General features: G+C 43.3%; 1 protein-coding gene across 1 annotated transcript; it reads left to right on the top strand.

Annotated features, from left to right (window-relative positions):
- The first annotated feature begins 9,951 nt into the window (after positions 1 to 9,951).
- On the top strand, positions 9,952 to 11,805 carry LOC140507435 (CD177 antigen-like). The gene is made up of 4 exons (XM_072615525.1): positions 9,952 to 10,060; positions 10,350 to 10,526; positions 11,083 to 11,214; positions 11,684 to 11,805. Exons 1-4 carry the CDS (start codon positions 9,952 to 9,954, stop codon positions 11,803 to 11,805), a joined length of 540 nt encoding a protein of 179 aa, XP_072471626.1.
- The last annotated feature ends 607 nt before the right edge of the window (positions 11,806 to 12,412 follow it).

Below are 12,412 nucleotides of genomic sequence, written 5' to 3'. Positions count from 1 at the left end.
AACTGCCCTGATGTTATAGAATCAGAGGGAAAAATGGATATTGAAAGAATTCGTCATTCACCTCCTGAAAGAAACCCAAACAGAAATACTCCTAGGAATACTGTGGCCAAATTTCAGAGTTCTCAGATCAAGGAGAAAATACTGCAAGCAGCTAGAAAGAAACAATTTGAGTACTGTGGAAATACAATAAGGATAACACAGGATCTGGCAGCTTCAACATTAGGGAATCGAAGGGCTTGGAGTGGGATATTTCAGAAATCAAAGGAACTGGGATGGAAACCTAGAATCACCTGCTCAGCAAATCTGAACATAATACTTCAAGGGAAAAAATGGTCATTCAGTGATATAGATGACTTTCAAGAATTCGTGTTGAGGAAAAGACCAGATCTGTATTTAAAAATTTGACTTCCCAAGACAAGAATCAAGAGAAGCATGCAAAGAAAGGTAAGCAGGAAGAAAAATCATAAAAGACTCTCTAAAGCTGAACTGTTTACATTACTACATGGAAAGAAAATATTTATGACTCTTGAATCTTTTCTCAGTAGTTGGGTAGTTGGAGAGATTGTACATACATACACACACATACACATAGATAGATAGACAGTACAGGGTGTGTTATATCAGAAGAGATGATATCCAAAACAATAAAATAAAATAAAAATTAAGGGGTGAAGGGGGAAAATTCCAGGAAGATAAAGGGAGTAAATGAACAGGGCAGGCTATATAACTCATAAAAGAGATAAGAAAAATCTTATTCAGTGGAGGAGATAAGGGAGAAGAGGAGAGGGGAAAAAATAAAGCTACTCTCCTCACATGTGGCTGAAGGAGGGAATAACATGCTCACTAAATTGGATATGAAAATGTATATCACACCACAGGAAAGCAGGAAAGGAGGCAACAAGTGTAGAGAGGGGAATGCTAGAAGGGAGGGAAAATGGGAGAAGGGAGTCACTAGAAATAAACACTTTCAAGAAGGGACAAAGTCAATTGCAGGAGGGAAAAATAAGGGGGCATAGAGTAGAACAGAGGGCAATATAATTAGTATTACACAACATAATTATTATGGAAGTCTTTTGCAAAAGAACACATATTTAGTCTGTATTGAATTGCTTCCCTTCTTAGTGGGTCTGGGGAAGGGGGGGGAGGGTGAGAAGTTGGAATTCAAAGTATTAGAAATGACTGTTGAGACTTTTTAATGCATATAATCGGGAAATAAGAACTAAAAGGAATGGGATATGGAAATTTATCTTGCCCTGCAAGAAAAGAGAGAAGATGGGGATAGGAGAGGGGTGGGGTGTGAGGGAGGGGAGGGTACACTGAGGGAAGGAGTAATCAGAATGCAAGATATTAGGAAGCAGGGGGGAAGGGAGCGATGGGGAGAAAAACTAAACATGTTACAAAGTGAGGTAAAAGCAATTAGTACTAAAACAATAGACTGAATTAATTACTGAGACTAAATCAATGACTTCTTTAGTCTGGAGAAAAGAATTTCAGTCTAAATTTCCTAGAGGAAGGTAACCTCAGGTAAAATTTGGCATGGATAGAAAAGTCAAGGTTTTAATGGTAAACTTGATTTTATGATTGCCATTTAATCAGGAACTAGAACATGTGTGGAAAGGCATGTAAGTCACTTAAGACTTAACTCAAAAGATATTCCTTAGCCAAAGTGCAACTATAATCCTATTTGAATTATGGTTATTGAAACTTGCCATTTTTAGATGCTATGGGACTATTAAGTGACTGTTCTTCTGAGTCTAACTCCAGGTATGGGTAGCAAGAAAGGTGATCTGAGCCTCCAATCCATGAGGCCAGTAAGCTGATGAGATGCTGGTATGAACTGCAAAAGGTGATCTCAAGGGAAGGGTGGGAGAGCAGCTGTTCAGCCTGGGCTGAGGTGGGATTCTCCTGAATCAATTTCCCCACTGACACCTGGCAGACTTTAAGCCTGACTGAATGCAAGTGGACAATCTATTCCTGCCTGGAAATGACATGAAGTTGGGGAGATATTGTTTCCCTGCAATGTCCCTACTCTTGGTGGCAATTTCCTATAGTCAAAAGATTTGTAAGCCTAATACAGATCTATTCAATTGTAGATTACTGGTAGGGGAACATCTGAGGTTGTCCAAAATTAAGCTATTAGGCTTGACTTTAGACCAACAACATTAAGTTAGGGTCCTTTCATTCTTAGTAATACTGTGGAGACAATTAGGTCAAAGGCTTGTGAAGTTAGCAACATAAATACTATTTGTGTCTCAGTTTGTTAATGTTTAAATAAAATTCTTTTGTGGTCCATATTGCAAATGCTTTGAAAAGAAATATCACCTGACCAAAAGTTGAAATTGTTTTATGTTATAAACTGTGTTAAAAATAAATAAACAAAATATTTTGAAAAAATAAAAAAGTAAAATAAAATGCAAGAGTGAGCAGTACGGGATCAGTCATCTCTGGCAGTTAAGAGCCACTTATGGAAGAAAAAACCCAGCTCGTGAGAAGAAAGCTCTCTTTGCTTTTTCCTTTGTAACTCTTTTAAAGTGCAGTAGAAAAGGCAAAGGGTTTTTCTCTCTTCTCCCCCATCATTGGCAGTGGTAAAGCAACTTGTCCAGCAGAAGATGCGGAGCCCAAGAGAGAGCAGTACCAGAGAGGCCAGTAGAGACACTGTTCTGGGGGGAGTTTTGTGAGGAGACCACAAAAAGAGAAAAGACACTAAAACTCTTCAGTTCCCAAGGCATGGGTTATCTTGGCCTTCTGTGTTCCCAACTAATGTGCGTCTCTCCTGGTGAACTCTGTGTACATTCTAGTCACCTACAGTATACATATTTAGGAAAGACTTCAACCCAAATTAGTAACAGTTTCTCCATAAATTCCCCTTCCAGTGTGATTTAGTTATTATAATTTGGGCAGGGACCTATTGTTGTCCAACTTACAGCCTTCAGAGTACAGTGGGTTAAAGGTTTTGAGAATGATAAAGAAGGAAGTAAGGAAGGAGGGAGGAAGGGAGGGAGGAAGAAAGGACATCTAACCAGTAAACCCCAAAAAGTAAGGGAGAGTACGCGCTGGGTTATCCTTAGAAAAGGCCAAGGTCTCCCATTGCATCCTGGGCCATCTCCAGTCATCCTGATGAATATCTGGTCAATGGACCCAGATAGCTCAGGAGGAGAAAGTGAGGCTGGTGACTTTGCACAGCCCTCTCTCACTCAAAACAAAGTCAAGTGCAAGTCATGTCATTTCTGTGATGCCATGGTCTTCTTCGAAAAAGAAGGAGGAACACAACAACCCAAATTAATGGGGGAAAGGGATGCTATGTATCCACTATTCTTACTGTGTAATTCCAGTTAATGTCTTTATTTTGAGTTAATTTCATCCTTTGGCTGATTCTTAAAGTGAAGCACTTCTAAGGGGTTCATAAGTTATGGTTTTAGAAGACCCATGGACTAGTCTGAACCTAGGAAAACAGCCTCAGATATTTGGTGAGTGCAAAATTGAGGGGATAGCTTAGAATACCCAAATTTCCTAAACAGAAAAGAGATAATTGAAATATAACAACAATCTCAAAAGGAAATGAAGAAGACATAAATCAGAAGTTTAAAACTTTTGTGTGGGTCAAAGACCTTACTGGAACTCTAATGCAGTCTATGGACCCCTTCTCAGACTAATGTGTTTTTCAACGTATAAAATAAAATACTTAAGCTTGTAAAGGAAATCAATTATTTTTTAACATACCAAATAAACTGCTTGGGCTTGTAAAGGAAATCAATTATATTAAAATATAATTATCAAAATTTTTATTAAAAGAAATTCATCCAACCAAGATTAGGAGGAAAGCAGAAAAGTGGGAATTTTTACAACCAGTGTCTCTGATAAAGGTCTGATTTCTAAAACACATAGAGAAGTGAGTCGAATTTACAAGAATACAAGTCATTGCCCAACTGATAAATGGCCAAAGGATATGAACAGGCAGTATTCAGAGGAAGAAATTAAAGCTATCTATAGTCATATGAAACATGCTCTAAATCACTATTGATCACCAAGATGCAAATCAAAACAACTCTGAGGTACCACATCATACCTATCAGATTGGCTAACATGACAAAACAATAAAATGATAAATGTTGGAGAGGATATGGGAAAATTGGAACACTACTGCATTGTAGGTGGAGTTGTGAAATGATCCAACCTTTCTGGAGGGCAATTTGGAACTACATCCAAAAGGCTACAAAAATATACATACCCTTTAACTCAGCAATACCACTCCTAGGTCTTTATCCCAACGAGATCATAAAAATGGGAAAAGGGCCTATATGTACAAAAATATTTATAGGAGTTCTTTTTGTGGTGGCCAAGAACGGGAAGTAGAGAGGATGCCCATCAACTGGGGAATGGTTGAACGTGCTGTGGTATGGGAATGTAATGGACTACTATTGTGCTTTAAGAAATGATGAACAGGCAGACTTCACAAAAATCTAGAAAGACTCATATTAGCTGATGTGAGTTAAGTTAACAGAAGCAGGAGAACATTGTACACAGTAATAGCCATAGCATGTGATGATTGATTTGATAGACAGCTCTTCTCAGCAATGCAAGGACCTAAAACAGTTCCAAGACTTATGATGGAAAATGCCATTCACATACAGAGAAAGAAATATGGTGTTTGAATGCAGATTGAAGCAGACTATTTTTTTTGTTTTGTTCTGTTTTTTCCTTTCTCATGGTTCCTCTAATTTGCTAATTCTTATACAACATGACTAATGTGAAAATATGTTTGATAGAAATGTACATGTAGAGCCTATATCAGATTGCATGCCCTCTTGGGGAGGGTGAAGGGGGGGAAGTAGAGAAAATTTTAAACTTATGGAAGTGAATGTTGAAAACTAAAAATAAATAAACTTCTAAAAAAACCGAACAAGTTCATGTACCCAGCTTAAAAACCCTTCAGATATGTGAACTTCCATAAGAAACAAAAATTCTCAGTCCATAAGAATTTACAAGTAAATTCCCTCAAACATTAAAGAACAAACAATTCTATGTTATATAAACTCTTCCTGTAAGACAAATATGGTATTGCTTACCAAACTCAGAGGGGATAAAGCAGAGAAAGAGAACTATAGATCACTAATAAATTTTGATGCAAAATTAATACATAAGTTTCTGGCAAAGAGATTACACTGATATATTTCTAAATATATTCATTGTGTGAAATGTAATTTATGCCAAAATTCAAAAAATGTTTCAATACTAGTAAAAATTATTAGCACATTAACTTATACTAATAACAAAACAAATATGATTATAGCATGATATAGAAAAAGACTTTCACAAAATATAGTCTTGATTTGCATTTGTTTGTTTTTAAGAAAGAAGTATGGACATGGAAAGCCTTTTTCTTTAATATAATCCCAAGAATTTTCCTTAAACCAAGAGCTACCTTTATTTGTAAAGGAGAAATACTAGAAACTTTGCAAAAAAAGAACAAGACTGAAGCAAGGGTACCCAATGTCATTATTATTAATTGTCATAACAGGAAAAGGCATTAAGAGGCTAAATATGGATGAAAAAGAGTAGACTTACATCTCTTTGCTGACAAACTAATAATTTACTTAGTGTGGGGTCCCACCTGGGGGAAAGCCATAAAATACAAGTAACAAGTAAAAAGTCATAAAAAACTTAAATTCTGTGAAAGGCGGAAGCTGGAACATGGTGATCTGTTAAAAATCATGACTTAGATATTGAATCATAACTTAGTGAGTCATAACTTAAGATACTATGACTCATGAAAGTCATAACAAGAATATCGTGATCCATGTGTGACCAGTACATGATCAATTCACAGACTAATGTTTGGATACAACATTGGTTTAATGCCTAAGCAGAAAACCAAAAATATCCACTGATCAGTAGTGATGCACTCTCTAGGTTCTCTCCCCTTTCTTTTCTAGAATTTTTGTAAAATTACCAAAGGGATTTTGGGGGTTCTTCTGAAGGGATCCACCATTGATCTGGCCACAACTTCAGACCACTGATTTATCTGAACTCTTGGCAGGGATCCATCATACTGGCCTCCAATACAAGTAACCTAACGGAATCATCTACTACCTATAATCAATTTGGACCTCCTTGGTCTCTTCCTTTAGTATCAAAAGAACACTTCACAGTTATGGGGGAGGTACATGGCTCCCCACCTGGGGGAATTCTGGACCTTTCACCTTAGAAAACAACAAGGTTGTTGGAAGGATCACAAGAAATCATTTTTAAAAAGTGTTTAGCAGAGTGCCTTGGACATAGTAGGTCCTTAATAAATAAATGCTTGTTTTCTTCCAGTGAACATGCAAAGAATATTCAGGATAAACAGAAGATTATTTTCTGGGAGGTAAAGGGGAGAGTGCATTTAGGGGTGGTCAGACTCAGAATTCAGTTTATGACTTCATTGCAGAAGGTGATGTGAAATCCTACTATTCTGGTTTCTTTTACAGAGCACTTAAATCAATATAATCTCAAGGAAATTAATCTAAGGTGGGGCTAAGAAAAGAGGAATAAAAATAACAGCCAGAGTCAGGAGAGAGACAGAAGCTAAAGACAACCACTTCAAGAGAACTGCAGTAGTATCTGAGTGGCAAACTACTACTACCCTGTGACCTGGGAGCCACCTTGACCTTGACTGGTATGTGAGAGGAGGATGGCACAGGGGCTGGGGGAATCAGCATCTTTGTGACTCTGGTGAGTATGTGGGTTGGAGGTCCAGCAAGCCCACAGGTTCTCCTCTCCTATCCCTCTTCCCTGGGAGGTTATATAGCATCTCAGTGGGTTTTCAGGTTGCTCTGTTGAGCCCATACTCAATTCAAGAGACAAAGAAACCTTTTGAAGAATTGAGGATGTTATCTGGGAAGACCCTCACAATTTTCATCCAGATCTCCTGAATCTGAGGAGTCAGACTAGAGCTGTCATTGGCAAAGTGAAGGAGAACTGAGCTAGGGTTCCAGAGCCTTGAGTCCTGGTCACAGGTCTGCCCACAACTCACTGTGTAGCCCTGGACAAGATACTTCCCCTCTGGGCTAAAATTTGCCCTTCTGTAAAATTGGGCTAGATTCTAGAGTCACAGATTTGGAGCTCAAGGGGGCTTCAGAAATAATCCTATTAGACTCCTTCATTTGAAAGGTGAGGAAAATGAGGGCCAGTGAGATTGGGAGGCTTGCCGAAGGTCACACAAGCTGTTGTCAAGGCCACAAAGCTGAGATCCAAAACCCATTACTCTGACTCCAAGGTCAATGTACTGTCCATTGAGCGCCAATCCCATAGTGCTAAAATGCCTGCTGCTCTACATTTTCCCTGGTCTAAAGTTCTGCTGCATTCAGACATTCTTTGTTCTAAGGCCCATCTTGGATGTGACATACCATGTTCTAAGTTCCTTTCTCAGCTCTGACACCCTGTGTAACAAAGTTACCTTAATTTCAGGCATTTCTTTGCTCCAAGATCCCTTCTAGCTCTGACATCCCATATTCTAAAGCTCCATCCCAGCTCTGACATGCTCTAAGTTTCTTCTTAGTTATAACATTCTGTATTCCAAGATCTCTTCTGCCACTCTCATTCTAGGTTGTAGATCTAAAATCCCTTACAGTTCTAACATTGTCTCATCAGAGATAGCACAACTCCCAACGGTTCTTGTAGGAACGGCCCCAGATTGGGGTTCATGGCTCCTCAGTGATGCCTGTTTGGGTGAGGAAGCTCTCATCACACTTGGCCATGTTCTTTCCTTACACTTGAGATCCAGTTGATGTTACCCCCATCCCATCCTAAAGGAATTGTCCCAAAGCCCAGTATGGATCATGTCACCCCTTACTCAGTAAACTCCAGTGGCTCCCTCTGACCTCCAGGGGCAAAGGCAATATCCTCACTTTGGCTTTTCAAACCCTTCTCACCCTAGCCCCTCCTCCCTTCCAGGCTTCTCACCCTTACCCTCCTCAGCATACTGCATCCAGTGGCTGGGCTTCTGGCTGCTCCTCACACAACACAACCCATGGTTGGCATTTTCATTTCATTCTGTCCCCTATATGGGGAAGGCTCTACCTCCTCCCTTCTGCCTCCAGGCTATATTGGCATTCTGGGAGACTCAGCTGACATCCCCCCTCTTGGGAGACTCCTTTCCTGGTCCCTCAGATCCTTATCCCTTTCCTCTAAGATAACCTTCCACTTACCATATATGGACACGGTCTGTGTCTGGGGATATTTGCATGTCGCCCCCTCCATTAGAGGAAGGACCCCCCACACACACACACTTTGTTGACAGCTGGTGCTCCAGGGGATAGTGCTGGGCCTGGAGTCAGGAAGACCTGAGTTCAAATCCAGCCTCAAATACTTACAAGCTGTGTGACTCTCAGTGTCCTCAACTATGAAATGGGGATAATAATGGCACCCACTTCCCATGGTTGTAAAGATTGAATGAGAGAGTATTTGTAAAAAGGGCAAGCATTCACTCACTTCCCATCTTTCTTTGCTTACTAAGCACAGGGCTTGGCACTAACAGGCAACTGATAAAATTCTCTGCCTCTCAATCATTATTCTAAACCTAAGGAAGGAGAGAGGATTGGAAGAGGGGAGGAGAAAGCATGGGGAAAGAAGGACTAGGCAGGAAGAAGGTTACATGACAGACATGGAGGTCAAAGTCAGTGTCAGGCTGTGAAACTTCTCCCCCCTCCCAACCCCAGCTGTCTTCATAGGTGATTGGCACATTCTGGTATGAGGCAAGTCTGGGGCAGAGATGTCCTCACCTGCTGGGGAAACTAAGGACCAGGGACCCTGCTAGATTCCCCTGAGGGTCAGGGTCTAGGAAATCAGAGGACCTAAGTCCCTGGGGAGTGGCTGGGTACCTGAGTCTCTGAGGACTATGGGGACTGCGGGATGAAATTTCCCTAACGAACCCAAAGCAGGCTGCTGAGGAGCTGTACCATGGCAGGTCTTTCCTTTGTCCAAATGCTTGAGTAATTCAGACTTTTCTTTCCCCACCCTAAGGAGGATCTTACCTCACCAGAGGGATATAAGGAGGGAAGTTGGAGCACTTGAATGGTGACAGAAACATCCTTCAGCTTCTCTCCAGACCAAGTCTCCAGACCATGGGACCCCAGCTGCTGTTCTGGCTCCTTGGAGCAGCCCTGACGATTCCTTGTATGTTGGGGGAAGGGTGATTGGTCCCCCAGGGCCTCTGGCAAGGACCAGAAGCCCAAAGTTCAAGATCTGGGGAGGCAGAGGGGGAGGGATTCTGGAGAGTAGGGTCATCCTTGTGAGGGAAAGGGGAAGAGGGCCAGACCTCTGGGTGCCTGAAAGTGTAGAGTTGCAGTTCCAGGTATATGGGATGGTTTGTGTGGGAGGTGAGAACTGGTGAATGGGGACTCCTTGGTTTCTGATGGGATAGAGGCTGGGGATCTCAGTGCCTCAGTCCCTCAAGAGAGAGGGAGACAGGAAGGGATGCAGGATCAAGAGCCTGGATCCCTGGGGAGTAGAGAGGATCCTCAGAGTCCTGTGCAGGACAGCCAATGGGGGAAGCTGGCTCCTGATTGGGGGACACAGTGGTGCCCCAGATTGTCACCTGGTGGGAAATGCTCAGGGTTTGGATTGAAAGGGACAGGTTTCAATCTTGGCTCAGTCACTCATTCCCTGTGTGACCCCAAGGAAGAACCTCCATTTCCTCATCTGTGAAATCGGGATAACTGTGGCCCAAACCCACAGGGTTAATGTGAGAATATCAGAGCAGTCCAGAAATGGAATTGGCTGATACTTCCCACAGAGCCCCCTCTTCCTGCCTAATGTTAGTATTTCCGTCAGGAGGGCTCCCAGAGGATCAACCTGGGGTGGGAGAGAAGAGGTGGAGGACATGGATCTCCAAAGGGAAAGAGACTGGTGCTGACCTATACCCTAACCCCTCCAGGTACTGGGGCCTTAATTTGTTATAAGGGACTGCGTTTAATGATCGGAGAAAACATGCTGCAGCAACCAGAGGACCTAACAACTGAAAGCACCATCACCTGTGGGGTCAGGGAGGTGTGTCAGGAGACTGTGCTGTTCACAGAGTCAGGTGAGGGGGTCCCTGCTCCATCCTTTTCAAAGACTGTAGAAACCCAGGCATCCTAATCACCCTGAATTCCAGCTCTTCAGGTACTCACACATCTAATTCCCCAGTCCTGAACCCCATAAGGGATCCAGTAATCCTGATCTCTATCCTTCAGCTTCTCAGAGATTTGGGAGTCCCTAATGTTCAGTCCCCCTACTCCTCAAGGACCCACACCTCCAGAGCCCCAGTCCACATCTCTCCTAGAATGCCAGGTATCCTGAGCCCCCAATTCTCTGTCCCTCTCTACCTCCAGGACCCAGAGGCATGATTGTGAGCAGTAAGGGGTGCACAGCAGCTGGGATCACTTCCTCTGGCCCCACCAAGATCGCAAGTCCAGGGGTCACCATCATCTCCTACACCAAAGTTTGCTCTTCAGATCTGTGCAATGGCATCAGCAGCACGGATTCCCTCCTGAGTCCAGCTCCTCCAGGTAACCCAGGACCTGAGGGAGCCTGGCCACCCATCAAAGAGAGACCCCAGGAGCCCTGCCTCTGGTCCTCTGCAATCCTGGCCCTTTCCAGGCCTTGGTTTCGCCACATATGGAGTGACAATGTTAAACTGGAGGACTTCTAAAACCTTTTCTAGCTCATATGTTCCAAGTTGCCTGTTCCAAGGGTCTTCCCAATTGGGGCATCCTCATTCTAGGGACCCTCCCAGCCCTGACATTCCCTGTCCCACAGCATTCTAAGTACTTCCCATTCATACTACAGCATTAGTCAGTTCTCACAACCACAAGCCAAGAAACAAAGATTTTTATTCTCATCTTAGAGCTGTTGTTGGTCAGAGAAAAGGAGTCACACACATTAGTCTAGAGCAAATCCAACATGAGAAGTAGATCCTGGGCTCTTTCCATAACAACCACCATGAAATGAGGGACCCTAGAGGAGTGCAGAGAGACAGAGAGAGAGGGAGCAGAGGGGAAACCATGGGCTCCCCTGACCCTCTTAAACCCCAACAAACCTCTGACCCTCTTCCTTCCCAAACAGCTGCCCCTTCCCCTGATGGGCTCCAGTGTCCAACCTGTCTACAGGTCTTTGGGTCCTGCTCAAGCGCTGCTTATTCTCTGTGCCCAGAGGGCACTTCCCGCTGTTACCAGGGAATCCTCAAGCTCAGTGGAGGTAAGGACTATACGGAGCTCCTTCTGGAGATGGGGCTGGGGGATTAGAACACCTGGGACACTGAAAGAACAAGGGCCAGGGGATTGGGAGGGTTTGGGGCACTGGGTCCTAAGCTGTCCAATCAGGAAGCCTGGGTACCTGGAGAGTGGGTGGTAATTAGGGGATCTGGACTTCTGGATCCTGAATGGTTTTTGTTAACTGGAGGATCTGCCTCCTTGGGATTCTGGGGTTGGTAACTGGGTTATCTGAACTCCTAGGTCCCTAAAGGGTGGGTAGTAACTAGGGGATCTGGACTCCTGGGTTTCTGGGGGGTAGTAACTATGGGATCTGGACTTCAAGGTCCCTGGGTGGTGAGTGGTCAATGGAGGATATGGCCTCCTGGGATTCTACAGGGTGGTAACTGGGGAATCTGGACTCCTGAGTGCCCAGTTCTATAGTGACAGTTTTTTCTGTGTCTCCCTGGGAACAGGAGGGATTACAACTAACTTGGGCATCCAGGGCTGTGCCCCCAAAGCTGTCATAGGCTGCCATCTGTTGGGGAAAATTCAGGCTTTTGGGCCCATTGGTGTGACTGAGATCTGTCGAGGATAAGTTCAATCCAAGGACCAGAGCTCCCCCAACATGGATTCTGCCTCCACAGTACAAGCTTGGGGAATGGGAGCCCAATTGTTCCTGGCCCTGTAGGGGTGCCTCCCCACATACAGAGGGCCTCTTGTCCTTCTATGATCCATTAAGTCCTTGAGAGCCCCTCACTCATTTTGTTATGACAATGACCTTAAGAACAAATGTCTCCTCACACCCAGTTGCCCCCCCCCCCATTTCCCTGTGACTTGATTCTGGAACGGGACTGGCAGGAAGAATGTGGAAGCTATCAACCATTGTTAAGTTGGTCCTTAGAGAGATAAAGAAACTTAAGCTGCATGTGAGTTTTTATTTCTCTTAAAGCTTGTGGAGCGTGTGTATAAAGATACACATAGGGGTTCATCATGGACAATGGACTCAAGGCTGGACAGACAAAGCAGCCCTTATACCTTCAGAGCACTTCCCTCTCAGTCCTCCCTCCATTGCTAGTTCAGGATGCCTATGTCAGCCAAAACTGTAGTCTCCACATGTGTTAACCATGATACAAGAAGGGAATTTCTTAGTTGGACAGTTTGTAAATACAATAAGATAGGAGAGTGTCATGGTGTCCATTGAA

This window comes from Notamacropus eugenii, chromosome 5 (genome assembly GCF_028372415.1).
Source record: "Notamacropus eugenii isolate mMacEug1 chromosome 5, mMacEug1.pri_v2, whole genome shotgun sequence".
Classification (NCBI taxonomy): domain Eukaryota; kingdom Metazoa; phylum Chordata; class Mammalia; order Diprotodontia; family Macropodidae; genus Notamacropus; species Notamacropus eugenii.
The sequence above is the reverse complement of the archived record's forward strand: the minus strand, read 5'-3'. Positions and strand labels throughout refer to the sequence as shown.

What these genes read in the sequence shown, in the direction of transcription:
- LOC140507435 (XM_072615525.1), top strand. Translation starts at nt 9,952, where the DNA reads ATGATCGGAGAAAACATGCTGCAGCAACCAGAGGACCTAACAACTGAA. An exon ending in TGTGCTGTTCACAGAGTCAG is followed by an intron (nt 10,061 to 10,349) that starts GTGAGGGGGTCC and finishes CTCTACCTCCAG; the next exon opens with GACCCAGAGGCATGATTGTG. An exon ending in AATCCTCAAGCTCAGTGGAG is followed by an intron (nt 11,215 to 11,683) that starts GTAAGGACTATA and finishes CCCTGGGAACAG; the next exon opens with GAGGGATTACAACTAACTTG.